The sequence below is a fragment of the Coenobita brevimanus genome, chromosome 54 (assembly GCF_032717465.1).
Source record: "Coenobita brevimanus isolate Jiangsu-jjx chromosome 54, ASM3271746v2, whole genome shotgun sequence".
Lineage (NCBI taxonomy): Eukaryota > Metazoa > Arthropoda > Malacostraca > Decapoda > Coenobitidae > Coenobita > Coenobita brevimanus.
This window is the reverse complement of record NC_137007.1, coordinates 38,474,693-38,490,987: the sequence shown is the minus strand read 5'-3', so window position 1 is coordinate 38,490,987 and position 16,295 is coordinate 38,474,693. Positions and strand designations below refer to the sequence as shown.

At 41.3% G+C, this 16,295-nt stretch overlaps 1 protein-coding gene across 4 annotated transcripts in view; it reads right to left on the bottom strand.

Moving 5' to 3' along the window:
* Nucleotides 1-16,295, bottom strand: part of LOC145401030 (uncharacterized) — a 512,459-nt gene that overhangs the window by 281,934 nt on the left and 214,230 nt on the right. For all 4 annotated transcript variants that reach the window (XM_080273401.1, XM_080273403.1, XM_080273405.1 and 1 more), the window contains exon 2: nucleotides 3,521-3,619. In XM_080273401.1, coding sequence (XP_080129527.1) covers nucleotides 3,521-3,619 — 99 coding nt within the window. The remainder of the gene's footprint in view (nucleotides 1-3,520; nucleotides 3,620-16,295) is intronic.

The following is a 16,295-nucleotide window of genomic DNA, read 5'->3' as shown; positions in this document are numbered from 1 at the left end:
TGATAAATAATGTACTCAGAATATTAACCTGCTGCTTTTTTTTTTTATAATAAAGAATTCTCCTGTATGTCACGTAAACAATTCCATTATAGAAGCAAGTTGCATAATCAGTGTCTGTTATGATATTACTCAGTCCAATGTAGAAAGTACCTGGAAAAGAATAGCTAGTAGAGAGCTTCCTACGCCAATGGGAAGATAGTACGTGGAGGGTTGAAGAAAACGAGTTGTTGGGAGACGGGTTCGTGCCTTATTATCGTCTTATTATTTCGTTCCCTCCCAGTAAAAAATAAATGAAAAATAAAAGACAATTTCTTTTACTTGTTAGTGTGGCGTTATGAGCTTTGTTTGTGTTGTGTGGGTGTGGATGGGAGGTAGTGGAGTGTTGGTGGGAGTCGGGTGTGGAGTGAAGGGGGGTGGGGGTTCTTATTATCGTATTAGTGACCCAGGGTTCTTCGTCTCGCTGAAGAAATATTACACACGCACACTTCTTCTTTTGGCTGTCATTACCAAAACTCCAGCTGTTAATTTGATAGTGCCTTGACCTATAGCATGGTGACTGTCCGTATATGGTATATGACGTGTTGGCTGATATGAGAGAACTTGTATATATATAGCCAAGTTCTGCCAATAAATTCGGTGCTATCTCACCAAACAAAGTCTCTGTCAGAAAAAAAAAAAAATTATCGATTCTGCCAACTAGTTTTCCAGATTTTCAGCCTTAAAAGATTCGGTTTCCGCATAGCAAAGTAAACACGACTCAGTTGGAGTTTCTCCATGCACGTTTTCCCAAAGCTGACTTCCTTACGAGTAAGTGTAAATTTGATAAAACTATATATAAAAAAAAAATAAGGGGTGCACTGACATTCGAGTGTATCAGCAGCATTAAGTTCATGTATCTCCCAAATGCAGGGGTCGTACACAGGAGCACGGATACTTTACATCACAGTTACCCTCATTAATTTAAGTAACCGAGATTAAAGATAGGCCCCAATATTGCCCAACCAGGAGATTTTGACACCAAGGAAAGGGTAAGCGAGGACAAGTACAGTAAGCCAGACGAACAGACATCACACCTTGTCATTCTGTACGGGTGTAAGTCACACAACGGATAAACAAATAGGAAAAGGGTGGGGCAAAGACAAGTGGACCACACAGACAGACGTCACACCTTCTTTTCATTTCTTTTTAGTGGTATGGGCTTAAGGTTTAGATAATGAGATAGATCGACTGACAGATAGATAGATGAACTTGACAAAAGGGGTGGACGAGGTCAAATGGGCCAGACGGACAGACGCCACACCACCTGTGTACTGGGTTGGCTGCAGTATACAAACATCATCTCCGTTTAGTGATGGAGACGGACGCCTTCAAGGTGGCACAGACCTAACTGGGGGGTTCCGCTTCCCCGTTACACCAGTGTCCCTCAGCTCCCTCTCTCTCCTCCGAAAAGAGGATGGTGGATTGCATGTGAATGGCAGTTCCAGCCTAGTTTTCGGATTAATATCCAGATAAACCTAAAGTCACAGCATCAAAAATCCCCGTTTCTATACACGGCTCAAGAAATGCCTCAGAACGATATAAGGAGCTACACCGTACCTCGCACATAGTTCACCTGATCACACTGAAAACATTCTATTTAACTTTCACTTACTCCATTATTCGCCACAGCTATCCTCCAGGGCCATTCAGCAGGGCTCCCTTTCCTTATACAAACACTGACCCATATCCTTGTGGCGAGCCTTGAGAAACAGGCATAGGTAAACACCCGCACACCGTGGTATTATGGGTGCAACCTTCACTTTCTAATCGTTTCGCAAACAGAATGCAGTTTGTGTTGGACCAAATTAGCAACGTGACTGTATCTTATGGGTTTCTTACACCGTCATTAATAACTACTTGTATGCATTATAACTGGAATCCTTGGTAAATAGACATAGGTCCAAATTAATCGCTTTTATGTTTGCCTGTTCTAGCCCACAGTGACTGGAAAAATGGGAAATAAGGTTAGGATGGCGACGATGGTGCATAAGTCTTGTATTACAATATTCTGACCAAGAAAAATACTTTGATCGTCTTTTTGTCTTTAGTTAGGTATTATTTTGCATGTTGCTAGACACTATAAACATCACTATATTTCTATGGGACATTCCATGGCACACTCACTTCCAATTTCTTTTCACACTCCATTCCCACACTACCCACATCGTCTTCCCTCCAATTTTCACGCCTCACAAATCACTCTTTCTTCATGCTTACGTCACTCTTCTTTCTTACATTCATATCCGTCCTTCACTTACTACGAGCACGTTTTCTTTCTTATCAGAGAACTATTATAAGGTTCATCCATTTTTCTTTCCACACCGTTTATCACAGTCTTTCTTTCTTGGTGTTCCTTCACATATATTTCCTTTGCCACTCAACACATTTCTTTCCATCGAGTATACGCTTTTCACATATTATTCACCACTCACTTCGGTCATCAAACTTCACTTATACTCTCTGAATGAACATCAATATCACTGTACATCACTTAATCACACCCTCATCTTTTCTCACACACTACATAGTTCTCTTGACTCATACATGTCATTCTGCTCGTATTTCATTCATAACGTCTCACACTCTCATCAGTCATCATACTTTTTTAATATTCCACATTCACACAACCCATCACTATTCTCTCTTTCACCGGGCATTTCTAATCATTTTTTTCTCATTCACACACGTCATTCCGCACACACTCATTTCAGTCACAACACTCCCACTCTCTTATCAGTCCTCGATGTACTGCGCACAACTGATCAAAATATGAAGCCTCCTTCTTGTCTACCAGATCCTAGCCGGGGGAGGGGGGGGGGACGGTTGAGAGGGTTGGACGACCCCTCCACCCGTCTAAAGGTTCACTCTCCCACGGTTTTTTTTTTTTTTTTTTTTTTTTTAGATCAGTGCAAAGAGAATCATTCTCCGTTGTTCAGAAGTTTTGTGATGCTTCTCATCGTCGCTTATGCATACACCGAACCCCCCATAGCAATCATGCAACAGACCTTTGACCAGCCGGCTGCTATGCAAGGCCAGATTCAGCAGAAAACGCACCCCCCCCACTTTCAAAAAGTCTGGCTACGGGCCTGTCTACGACCCACAGTCATATGTCTACGGGTTTTGAACTGAGGTGATCTGGAAAATGCTTTGTGTTTTGGTCGACTTACTTTGGAAAGGGCAATTTTGCAGTTTCCGTTGTGGCATTATCTCCTGGGCTTTGGAAGCATAATAGTGCTCCTTCTTTTGTGATCTATTCTGCATATCACAATTTAATGTTCTTTTGTGTGCTTTTTACGCAGTACATAATAAGTACACATTTTCCATACATATCATCTAAGACCTTATTAATTCTCCAGATGCATAAAAAACGGTAAGGCTTAAGTACAAGACAAATCAGTAAGTCCACAGGAATACGGGACTTTTTGCATTCTCACCACATATAACTGGAAGCATGAAAATAATAAAAGAAATACAAACTCACCCTAATATCAAGCCCAGCCACGGCATTATCGAACTCCTGGTCTGGGCACCACATGAGGTAGTCACGCCCCTCCGCCGCCATCTGCAGCGCCGACATGTTCTGTGGAAGAGGAGATGGAGTGTGGGTGAAAGGGGTTTAGAATATGAAAGAGAATCATTAGCATACAGTGCCTCATATAAATCGCCTTGATCATCATGTGCGAGTATATTTTCATCATCATCATCATCATTATCAAAATTAACATCCTAATCACAATCATTACCAGCATCATCATCATCATTATCAGCATCACCACCAGCATTCTACTTTCTAGTGTTATCTACCTCTGGAATCAAACGAATATAGAAACAGGAAAACTTAAAAAAAAAAAAAACCTGGAGAAACTGTCGTCAGTAGGCCTATGTCCAGTGAGACAGGCCGTACATCCATCCAATTATATTTCATGTCTTCGAAATTCTTAGCATGTCGCTGTAACGGTATTAATTCTTTACAGCAACTCAAAAATACTAATATTTATATTATTAGTATTAGTACTGGTAGCAGTATTACAGTAGTATAACCAGCCCTACACTACTTGGTCTCATTACGTAATAGGTTAAGAGTTGCATAAACTAACGTGGTGAGTCAAAACAATGGATCTGCGCTCTCATTTTACAAACACTTTCACTGATGTCTTGCATGAAAATTAATGTTACTACTTTCAGTGTTTGATACGAAAGTTGAGGAATATATATATATATATATATATACTATTACTACGACTACTACTATTATTATTACTACTACTCCTACAACTACTACCATTACTGCTGCTGCATCTGCTGCTGCTCTGCTGCTGTTACTACTACAATAATAATAGTAATAATAATAATAATAATAATAATAATAATAATAATAATAATAATAATAATAATACTCAAAAGGAGACTCCTTGGAACACATACCTCTTATGAGTACATAATCACCAGCTGATACAGGGTGTTTCAGGTCAGTCACACAACAAACTCTATGGTAGACAGTCTCCATATTTCTAGAGTGTACTTGAAGCACCCTACAATTTCTCCTTTATTAATCGTGCATCTGTGTCTATGTTCTCTGATTTACTCATACCAGAATAAAATCACTTTATCGTGCCGTCAAAAAATGTATTTATGGAAATTTTATCATAATCCTTCTAATAGCTTTTCTGTAATGCAGTGGAGAGACAAACCGACCTATTAACTGACTGCAAAACAATCACATCGATAGGCAGAGAAACCGACACAGAGAGACCGACAAGCATACATACATACAAAAACAAACAGACCCACAGGCAGAAAACAGACGACTAACAGATAAAACTATAGACAGAGAAAGACAGATCGATAAACAAACATTAAGAGAGACAGGTGGTGAAAACAGCCTTCGTCCACAGTAAAATAAGGGAAATTGTATGGAAATGTCTTGCCTGGGGACGGAACAGAAAGTATGAAGGAAGGCAGGAGTGTGTGAAGGTCAACCACAGCACGACACCCGTCCTCTGTTTACAGTCAGAAGACCCGTATTCTCGTCGACCTGGAAGATTTATCAACAACTTCTCCTTAGCGGTTTATTTTCCACACTATACCTTCACATCACGCTGCTTGTTAATGATGTAAACTATTTCGAGATTAAGAAAGAAGCACATGAAAAATTTAACTAAGGGGAAGAGTTGTTACGAAATCTGTGACACCTATGATGGAAATTTCGTGACACCTCTTCCTCAGCGGTCTATTTTCCACATTACACCTTGGTACAACACTGCTTGTTATTAATGGAAACTATTTGGGCATTAACATACAAAAGAATATTAAGGAGAGGGATAGAGGTGCCAAAAATTCTATAAGGTAAGACGGTGTGGCGTTTACTAATGTGAATATATTTACAAATGGCTGTATGTGTCTTAACCCGCTCAGTAAAATGGCAACCTCTTTCAAGCCTTTTTTTTTTCTAGATAATTTTGTTCAGCTTAGTAGAGCTTTTAAACTGAAGGGAGGGGTTAAATACGGCATTAGTTAAACCCTTAAGTACTAGGCTGCCCTCCAAAGTTGAAAAAAAAAATCTTGTGGTAGAAAAAAGAAGTTGAAATGACGCCACCGCACTGAGTGAATTTTGATCCAACTGTGGCAATGATAACTGATACATATTTGTTCGTTATACTTGAAACAGAGAACTCGTGTGATAAAGACTAAGGTGCACAGATGATGTTACACTGAGACCGGTTAAGTGGCGGTTTGGGTGAAGTGGATTAGGGAAGATGAGAATATATAGGGTCATGCGAAATTTATTAGGAGAGATTAGGGTAGGTTAGGTTACGTTAGGTTATGCAAATTTACGTAAAATGAGGCGGAGGAAAAGGGAAAAGGATGAAAAGGAAGAGTAGGAAGATGTTACGGAAAAAGAGGAGGAAGAAAAGGAAGAGAAGGAAAGAGATGGAAATAAAGGAAGGGAAGGATAAGCTGGGAGAAAAGAGAGAAGCAAGAAAAATGAAAAAGAGGAAGAAAAAGAAGGAGGACGAAGAGGGGGAAGAGGAGGAGGTGTAAATTAACGGGAGAAAAGGGAAAAGGATTAGAAAGGAGAGGAGAAGGCGGAAGAGAAGGAGGATGACGAAAAGGAGGAAGGGGGGAAGACTGAGAAGAAGGCCAGTCAACAGTACCTGGCCGTCAGGGTAAACAGTGACGTGGCTCCTTCTCTCCTTACCTTCTCTCCCTCCTTCCTTCCCTCCTTCACTCTTTCTCTTGCTCCTTTCAAAAAGCTCTTACCTTACTCTTCTCCCTTCTTAAATGTTCCCCGTTTCTAATCATTCACTTTTACCTCTTATCATATAATATTCCATTTCCCACCGTCTCTGCTTCCATCCTAATTCCTTCACTTCCTTAACCTTTCTCTTCCTTTCGTTTCTCCTTCCTCTATCCACTTTCCAGCATGTGTCATTTTCTCCTTTTATCCTTCCCCTACTTCCTTCCTCGCTCCCTCCATCCTTTATCACACTGTCTATTACTCCCTTTTTTCTCCTCCTTCACCTTACCCTCCTCTCCTTCTCCATCAACCCCTTTTCTTCTCCCCTATCTCCCTTCTTTCCTAATCTATCAGTCTTTCCATTCCTTCTTTACTTCTCTTCGTTACCTTCATCTCCTCATCTTCTTCCTGCATCCCTCTCCTTTACCCTCCATCCCTTCTTCATTCTCCGTTTCATTTTCTCTCCAGCGTCTTTCCAGTCTTCTATCTTCCCTTCAACAGTCCCTTCTCTTCTTCCAGTCTTCCCTCCCTCTCTTCTCTTCATCCCTTCTTCTCCCTCCCTCCCTCCCTCCCTCTTTATCTCCTCCATCACTCTCCACTGCTCAGCCTCCGAGTCCCGTCATCTTGGTTAACAACATCACAACACTATGTTACGTAAAGCTCGGCTGAGTTTTCTCTTGTGTTGAGTTTATTCTTGAGTGGCTTTGACCTGGGAATGATGGGGAGGGAAGGGTATGGGAGAAGAAAAGAAAGAAGATGACGAGAGAGAGAGAGAGAGAGAGAGAGAGAGAGAGAGAGAGATAGAGAGAGAGAGAGAGAGAGAGAGAGAATACAATGTTCAGTCCTTCTTATGACATTCCCGTTAGTAAAAGTTGACTGAGCTGACGATGGTAAACATAACTGCAGACTCCTTACAGTCATACATTAGTCTTGCCTAAACACCTCCTCTCTGTGTTTTTTCTTACCTTACATGCATACATTCTTACATTCTTACATTGCTCTTACCAAACCACCTCTTCCCCGTGTTTTTCCTTACCTTGCATGCATACATTCTTACATATGGCCTTCTTACATTCCTACATTGCTCTTACTAAATCACCTCCCCTCTCTCTGTTTGCCTTTAACCATACATGATTACATTCTTACATTCCAGTTCTCTTACACTGCTCTCACTAAATCAACTACTCCTCTTTGTATTCGTTCTTACTTTACATAAATGACAAATCGCTTGTATATTTTTCCTACTCAAAGTCATCCGTCGCTAGTGTGCTTCTCCCCACCATCTTCATCTTCATCATCATCATCATCATCAATCCTGACACGAATAATATCTTCTTGTAGTAGAAAGAACGAAATAAATAAAGGACAAGGGTGAAGTATCGGTGAATCCTCGTCACCATCATCATCATCATCATCGTCATCTTAAACCTCAACCACTTTAATTCAATGACTTTTTTTATTCATGCTACTTTCACATGCGTTTATTCATCTAAGGAGAGATTTTTCGAACTGGAGAAGATGCATACAAACCCCATTAACCCCTTCGGTACAAGGTGAATACAAAGGTTTGGAGGTAGCAAGAATATAATTAACAAAAAAACAAACGAATTGAAAGAGTTAAGCCCTCCTGTCTTGAGATAAATATGATCGCTCGGTCGTAGCTCAGGTATATTATCTGAAAAAACGTCAATGAACTTAAATGATCAAGCGATTTATATTCTTCAGGGAGCTATCTCTAAGAGCTGGATGAAAAAATAGGACTTCACTCGATGTTATGCAATACTGGGAGAGCAGTGACAATGGCAGTTTTACTAGACTGTGAAGAAACGCTTTTCCACTTTCGATGCGAATAGAAAAATTATTATTACAGCAGAAAAGTTGCCAAAGTTCTCGAAGAGCGTTTCCCTTACTGGTGTTATGAATTTAATCTTATAATACTTATTCGTCATTATCGTTATCATCATAATCATAACCCTGTTTTTCGCGATTTACCCCATCAGCACGTTGGCACGAAAGGATTATAAGTGATTTTCGTTAACCAAAAGATCAATGACAGTTTTATTTTATTCCTACTACCGTCAGATTATTCTCTCCAGTTTAAGTGATATCTCTTGTAGCGAAGGATTAGAAAAATTAACTTGCAGTACGATGAAGCTGTATTTTTTATCCTTGCTTCTGTCAGACAGCACCACTCAGCTTAGGGATCCCCTCTGGTAGTAAAGGGTTGAAAACTGGATGTGCAGGATCCATAAACAGGCATGTACGTCCAGTTGTGGGTGTAAATGTTCATATACTTTATTACGATAAATAACAAGACATTGAACATTATTTCTCGAAACTCAGTAATGCGTTGTTCGGACCCCAACAAACTTTTTTGATCAGTGGGCACAAGACTATGCAGTGAAGCGATACACTTGTCCTTACCTATACCTTTGCGCTTTCCCAGCCGACTTTATGAGGTATTGCATGAAGTTATTGTTAAAATATTGCTACAGTGCATTGTGTAATGAAAAGAACGAGTGGCAAGCAGCATAAATTTATTGGCAACAAAATTACTGATTAATATATCAAATTATAAGGAAACTTCTTTCCTATTCGACTAAAAAGATGGTAGACCCAACTTCTTACATATATCTTTAGCACTATGGAAACCTCATCATTAAACATTTTACGTCACGCAAGTAAAGGAGTGGACAGTGTGTGTGTTGTATGTGAGTGTCGCGTTGATATTTAGAACAAGAAAGCTTCATCAGTATACATTCCTTCACGTCACGTCCCTAGGGTACGACTGGTCAGTGTTCTAGGGTATGCGGGTGTTGCGTTGTGCTGGGTCGTGGTGCGGGCCTGCAGAGATAGTGATCTGGCTAATAATTCTGGTGATAGTGGCAGAGCGAGTGTGGCAGGAGGGAGCAGACGCCTTTGTTCTTTTATTAATCTTGGGTTTAGCGGGAAGGTAGAAGGGGTTAGACAGGGAAGGGTCAATGAGGGGTAAAGAAAGATAACGTTGGTGTATTCGTATTGGGGGAACTGATCACGTATTTTCCTCTCCCCTTACTGGTACTAACAGACGTCCGATCAGTAAACATAAACAGAGCACACACTACACCTGTGCCAGCCCTCGCAGCTGTACCATACACAGGCTGCGTTATATGTTACGACTTCAGCATATACTACAGTTCAGCATATACTATATGTTACAACTCAGCACACACTTCAGCTCTGTAGTACGATTCAGTATGCACCACAGCTCTGTTTACCATTCAGCACAAAGTACAACTCTCTCTTACAGTTCAGCGTAGACTACAACTCTGTCTTACAGTTTAGCACACACTCCATCTCTGTTATACAACTAGAGGTACATTCTCTTATAAGTTACTACACATTACAACTCTACCTAACAATTTAGCACAAACTACAGCTCGAAACGAACAATAAACTGCAACAGAAATTGGGACCTGGCCTGTACAGCAGTGGTTGTATGTGGTATTCTGAGGTAATGTCCGATGCTTTCCTTGTCAGTCACACACACCACTAATACAGTCCATCAACGGTTCAGGGTCGTACTCTAGTGTCTTTGAGATTTCGTAACACCTCTTCCTTAGCGATTTTTTCTGCACATTGTACCTCAGTTTCTCCTTGTCATTCTCTGATACAATTATGTCCATGTTATAACTATATAAATGACACACAAGAGGATGCTAAGGTATATTGTGAAAAATGGATCACTAAGGAAGAGGTGCTAAGACGCCTCCTATGCCAGCCAAAAGTCGGACCTCAAACCTATACCACACTATATTTCCTACATCGTCACTGCAACAACACCATTCACTCCACATACTCTTTATAACCTCATCTTCAGCCACAGCCTTACTACACCCACTTTGTTTTCATCTGACAGAACTGGGTCACTGCCACAACATTAATATTAAGCGGAGGTTGTATGAAATTTGATGAACTGTAGTTATGAGGTAGGGCTGAATCTCCTTGGTTACAACTCAAACCTGCCATTCAATCCTGACAGCAAATCGCCAAGAATAAAATTAAAAGAAGTTAGAGATCTTCGCCAGGTAAAGTAAATCGACTAAACTACCCCACAGCAACACAAGCACAGCCCAACAACATAAGCCTGTGTTGTGGTCCTGGCGTCCGGTATGATTTGTGATGTCTTTCGTGGGCCCAGAAATGCAAATATTGTGTGTGTGTGTGTGTGTGTGTGTGTGTGTGTGTGTGTGTGTGTGTGTGTGTGTGTGTGTGTGTGTGGTGTTATGACCAATAAAATCACTCGCATTAACTACAATCTAATACAAAAAAAAACTTCCTAGGACTGAAAAGATGAAACCCATACACCAGAGAAAACCTAAGCGTAAATAAGGAAAGAAGGAAGAAGCTCAACCCGAGGGGAGAGGCGGGTCGGGAGAGAGTCGCGGTTGACACAGCTTTCACGGGATGCCCCAGCTACGGTGTCGAATGAATACCAACCCGCCTTAGCATCCCTAGGGACGGCCTGGATGCTGCTAGGATGGTGAGGGTCAGGGATGAGAGAAAGAGAAAAGGGAACGAGAAGGAGGAGAAGGAGATGGCGAAAGAGAAGTAAAAACTGAAGCAGAAGGAAGAGGAAAAGTAGGAGGAGAATGGGAAGGGGAAGGAGGAGAGACGATGAGAAGACAAGAGGATACCGAAGTTCAAGGTGAATGAAAGGGTTAGATAAAATATGAGAGAGTGTCAGGAAGGCAAGGCAGAAAGGGAGAGTAAGCATGAAACAGGTTACCGTGAATTTAATGGTCAAACAGAAATTTATGTGGAAGTGTGGGTGGAAGACTAGGATATCAGAAAATTGAATAAAAACGCTAACAGAAGTGCTGATGTCTAAGAATGTACAGAAATCAGGTATCGATAACTGTTCACTTTTTCAGTGTAAGAAAACAAGGCGGAAAAATTGTCCTTGCATCATTTCCCACGGCTTCGTGTTGCATAAGAAAGCTACGGTACCCTCTCGGATAAACCTTACCCCTTCACCTCTAGCGGTCTCCCATAAGCTAAATAAAACAGCCTGGCAATATCAAGTGTAAGGTGAAATGGACATCTTACTGACAGTCAATCAATACTGTTTACTAATACCTTCAGTCCGAAAGATCTCCCTTAAGCTGAAAAAAATTGCCTGACAGGAGCAAGAATAAAATGAAACCGGCGTCCTCATCTTAAAGAAATGAATTAAAAAGTTCACTAGCACCCTCAGTACGAGACGTCTTCCTCTGAGCTGAACGAAATCGTCTGGTATCGGCACAAATAAAGAAACGTAGACTTCATCGTGTTGCAGGGGTTATGGAGGAAGAAATTATGCACGGACGGGTTGCGGGTGTCCTTTTCTTGGCACAGATTTATAGAGCTAACTCTTATTCTCGATTCTTCTACTTTCTCTTTGATCCTCCTTCATAAACTACACTGATAAGATTCTGGGAGAGAGAGAGAGAGAGAGAGAGAGAGAGAGAGAGAGAGAGAGAGAGAGAGAGAGAGAGAGAGAGAGAGAGAATGGGGAAATACGGATGGAGGCCGGAAGGAAGTGGCAGTCTCAAAGAAATAATGTCTGGGAAGTGTTCTAGTGGTGAAGCAACTCGGTGGCTCAGTCAGTAGAGCGCCCACCTCATCAGCACCAAGATAAGGGGGTTGGAGGGTCTGGCATGGGTACGAAGGAGGTGTGGAACTCTGTAAATACTGACTCCCTTACTAATCTTTCATTCCCTAGATATCACCTTTATTTCGTTCTTGCTTTTATTCGATTACTTGTTAACTTTTTTTATGCTTCCCAGACCCACTTATTACGGAAAGGATTAAAGATGGCTGCATATAACTCAGCCAGTTCGAAATATTGCATCTAAACTCAATAAAAACGGTTGTAGGAATCAGTAATAAAATTTAAAAGACGATCTCTAGCAGAAGAGCTAAAGAGTTAAAAACTGCGGCGTGGTTAGTAGGTGTGGATCCTCTTTTATAAATGTCAGACACTTTGTCTATCATTCCCAAGGTATTCTCGTGGGCTTAAGAGACTCCCAGCCCCCCCCCCTCTCTCTCTCTCTCTCTTAGCCTTTAGTTTTTGGTTTTGTAAATTGACTTATTTACAACGAAACGTCTCACTTAAGACAAATAGATCTGTCTTGAGGTAGCATGAATAATATACAAAAAGACGTCTTTATAATGCAAAGATTAATGGTGACAGCTTCGAACATCTTCACTGCGAGAGTAAGTCAGGGTAGGGAAGAAGAACTGGAGTTAATCGTGCGTGTAATTAATAGTGTAAAAAACAAGCTAGATGTGAGGAGGTGTGAGAGCGTAGATAAAATTGAAATCAGTAGAGTGAGACTTTTAACTTGTTACGGACTGGTGAGAGTATGGAAGAATGAGAGTTAAGGGAAGACAGGTGATGAAAGTGAGAGAAGGAAGGTGGAAGTGAAGAAAAACGAGTTCGCGTGTGTGAAAACGTGGAGGTGAGAGAGAGTGAAGGTGTAAATAGTGGAAGAAGGTTAAAGTGGAAGGCAAAGTTGGAACAAGATGAAGGTGTGTGGATGGCAAATCTGTGAGCAAGATGCAGATGTGAAATACGAAAATGGAAAAGGGGAAAAAGCAATGGAATTTACAGAGTGTGATGTGTTAATGAATGAAAGAGGGTTAAAATGAGAGGCAAATTTCGAGAGGAATGGAAGTGCGCAAGATACAGACGTAAAAAAAAAAAATGGCAAAGAGAAAGGGAGAGATATTAATATGTGAGGGGAGCTGGAAATGAACGAAAGATGATTTATGTAAGAGTTAATACTGGAAAAAGGTAGAAGTGTAAGGAAGATAGATATGTGAGTATGGTGTGAAAGTGAAGAATGAGGAATGGAAAAGAGGAAAGGTAAAGGTGGAGGCGAGAGAAAGTGAAGGTGTAAATGTGCGAGGCAAGGTTAAGTGAGAGGTTGAAATAGGACAGAACAATGTGAGAACGGTAAACATGTGAGGACGGTGTGGAAGTGAATGATAAAAGTGAAATGAAAAGGGGGAGAGGAAATGTGGCACAGTAGTTTGAAAAGGGGGAGCTGGAAATGAGGGAAGGGAAGGTTATAGTGAGACAGGCAAGGCTGAAAGGAGATGTAAGTGTGAGAGAGGTATGTATAAGTGAGAGAAGTATGTGAGTGTGTGAGGTGAGTTGCAAAAGAGAGATGGGAAAGAGGAAGTGTGGCTGTAGTGGTAGACAAATGAACAATATTATATACTGTTTACTGTCTAAGGTTATTAGTTGGCTTAAGAAAGTGAGATATTGTAGTGTGGGAATTAAACAGTTCTGCTCAGTAAGGTACATTTCCACTTTTTCTAGCTACCGAGAGACGACATGATTCAGAGTACGACAGACTTATTATGGAAGACGTCTTGAAGTGCAAGGGTTAAGTCGTGAGAAAAGATTTGGGAGAAAGTAGGATGGGAGATAAGTGGAACCGCGAGTGGAAAGATGCCAGGGTGAGCGCTAGGTGATGTATGTAAGGGTATACTGCAAGACAAAAAGGAGAGATGTAGGGAAATGGTCAAGGTATTAGGGGGTATAAGGAAGACAGAAGCAGAAGCGTAAAGAAGTGTGTGAAGTATGAGGGGACCTAACTAAGAGATAAGTTAAGGTTCATGCAACTGGTTGAGGTGGACCAGTGAGTTGAAAGGGGCACAGCTATGCATATAGGGGTGGAAAAAGAGTAAGAGCGGATGGCAAGGCAATGTGGGCATAAGTTATGGACAAGGGCAGAATATCAAAGTTTTGTCCTGGTTATGCTATGTTATGTTTGGTGAGGCATATTCAAGCTGAAGGACGGAAGGAAAGGGGATCTAGGGGTGGAAAAAATATGATAGGGTGGGTGGCGAGGTGAGAATGTGGACACGAAGTAAACAATTAACTGCGAGTCTATATATATATTGAGGCAGAAGAGGGAAAGAAATGGTGATCAAAGGGGTGCAGAGATGAAAAAAAAAAAAATAGGTAGGGAGGGTGAAGAGGTAATGATGTGGGCGTGAAATATGGGGAAAATATTACTGCATAGTGCTGGTTATCTAATGTTAGGTTAGGTTATCTCCAGACTTAAAAATGAAAGAAAAGAGGTATAAATAGAGGGTGGAAAAAAAAAGGGGGGTATGGAGGGGTGGTGAGGTGAAGGTGTGGGCGTGAGGTAAGCACAAGAGCAGAATGTCAGAGTTCAGTCCTGGTTAGGGAGGTCGCCAACTAACCTTAAAATCAGCCAGAGCATCACGACGGAGGCACATCATCCCTCCCTCTCCATTTACAAATCGATCCTACCAGAGCTTCAGGTAAATTTACTTATATATAACCTGAGATAACCTCCTCCCCTTCCTCTTCCTTCTCCTCCTTCTCCTCCTCATTCTCATCATTTGTAGCCCTAATCCCATTGCTGAATATAGGGTGGAGAGGATTCAGAACTCACCTAAAATCCTCCTCACTCACCCTTACCATATTGATCCTACCAGACATCTTTGCTAGGTTACTATCATCATAATTATCCTGAACCCGTTCCCTCTGTTCAATGTGGGCTTGGCGGAATCCAAAAAAAAAAAATACATCTCTCTCTCTCTCTCTCTCTCTCTCTCTCTCTCTTTCAATTCCTTCTAACAAACCAACTAAATGCCAACTAAATTAACTTATTAATTTTACATAATCTAATCAAATTTCATGCAAAGGAACTAAACCACAAACATACAATAATATGTCAAGAGAAAGTGGCAAAATCAGAACCCAAGTTAAATCCATCAATTTGTGGTAAGAAAAGAACACCCCGAACTCGTCTTTGCATAACTTTTCCTGGCTTAACCCCGTCAGTAATATGAATTCTACTTTTATTCTCTCTTGCCTAAGCCCTGGATGATTTTCTTTAAGCACATGCGGAGACTTTTCGTAATAAATGTGTAAGTGAACAATTTTGTGTAACTATTCTGGTGACGTCGATCTGATTTTATACTTATTATTCATCTAAATCTCTTCTGTATTATGACGTCTTTCTTTTTTCTTATTTCTAGACCATTGTGGTTAGATCAAAGGAGATTTTTAGTACCTCTAATTTGGCAGCTTGCGCTTCGGTGCTGAATACAATGGTTTGGTAGTAGAAAAAATAAAACAAAAATAAATGACGTCCTCGAGTTTATAGAGAGAGACAGCTCAAGGTGAAAGGGTTAAGGTGTAGCAGAGAGGGTAGCTTTCCTGACTTAGGCAATACGAAGTCGTGAGAAATAATGCAAGGAAGAGATTTCAGTTTTATTTTCCTCTCCATGAACTCACGAAGAGCTACCTAGTGCACTTGATTCTGACTCATCATCCCTTTACCTCAAAACTTTTATTAGTCTCTTATTCCAGTTAGATTTTTCATTTAACTTTCTAAAAACATTACAACAGACCGATGACCCGTGTTGGATCCTTTCTGGAGTTTCGCGTGTGAGGGAGCATTGCCATCTTTCTGCACCACCTCCATCACCTTCCTTTACCTTTATCATCATCACCCTCATCATCACTTTCTTCCACCATCTCCTACCTTCACCACCTTTCTCCTCCTCCTCCATCCCCACCGCCACCACCACCTTTCTTAACCACCACGACTGCCTGTCTTTACCACTACTACCATCTTTCTTCACCACCACTATCACCTTTCTTCATTACCATCACCTCCTTCCGTCATTCTTTTCTTCAGTTTCCACTATCACCACCTTGCCTCACCACCACTGCCATCATCTTCCCTGACCACCACCACCACCACCACCAAATATCCCTCATCATCCCCACCATCACCACCTTGAGCTCTGTCTACCACCACCATCACAATCTCTTTCCCTTTCCCCTCCCCAACCACTACCATTGCTTTCCACCACACCACCAGTTTCTTTCCCTTTCCCTTCCCCTCCTCCAGCTCCCACTTCTCTCCCTTCCTCCCTTCCCCCTTCCCTCCCCACTCCCCTCCGCCTCCCCCCTCTCCCTCTCTCCCCCGTCAATTACTTGGAA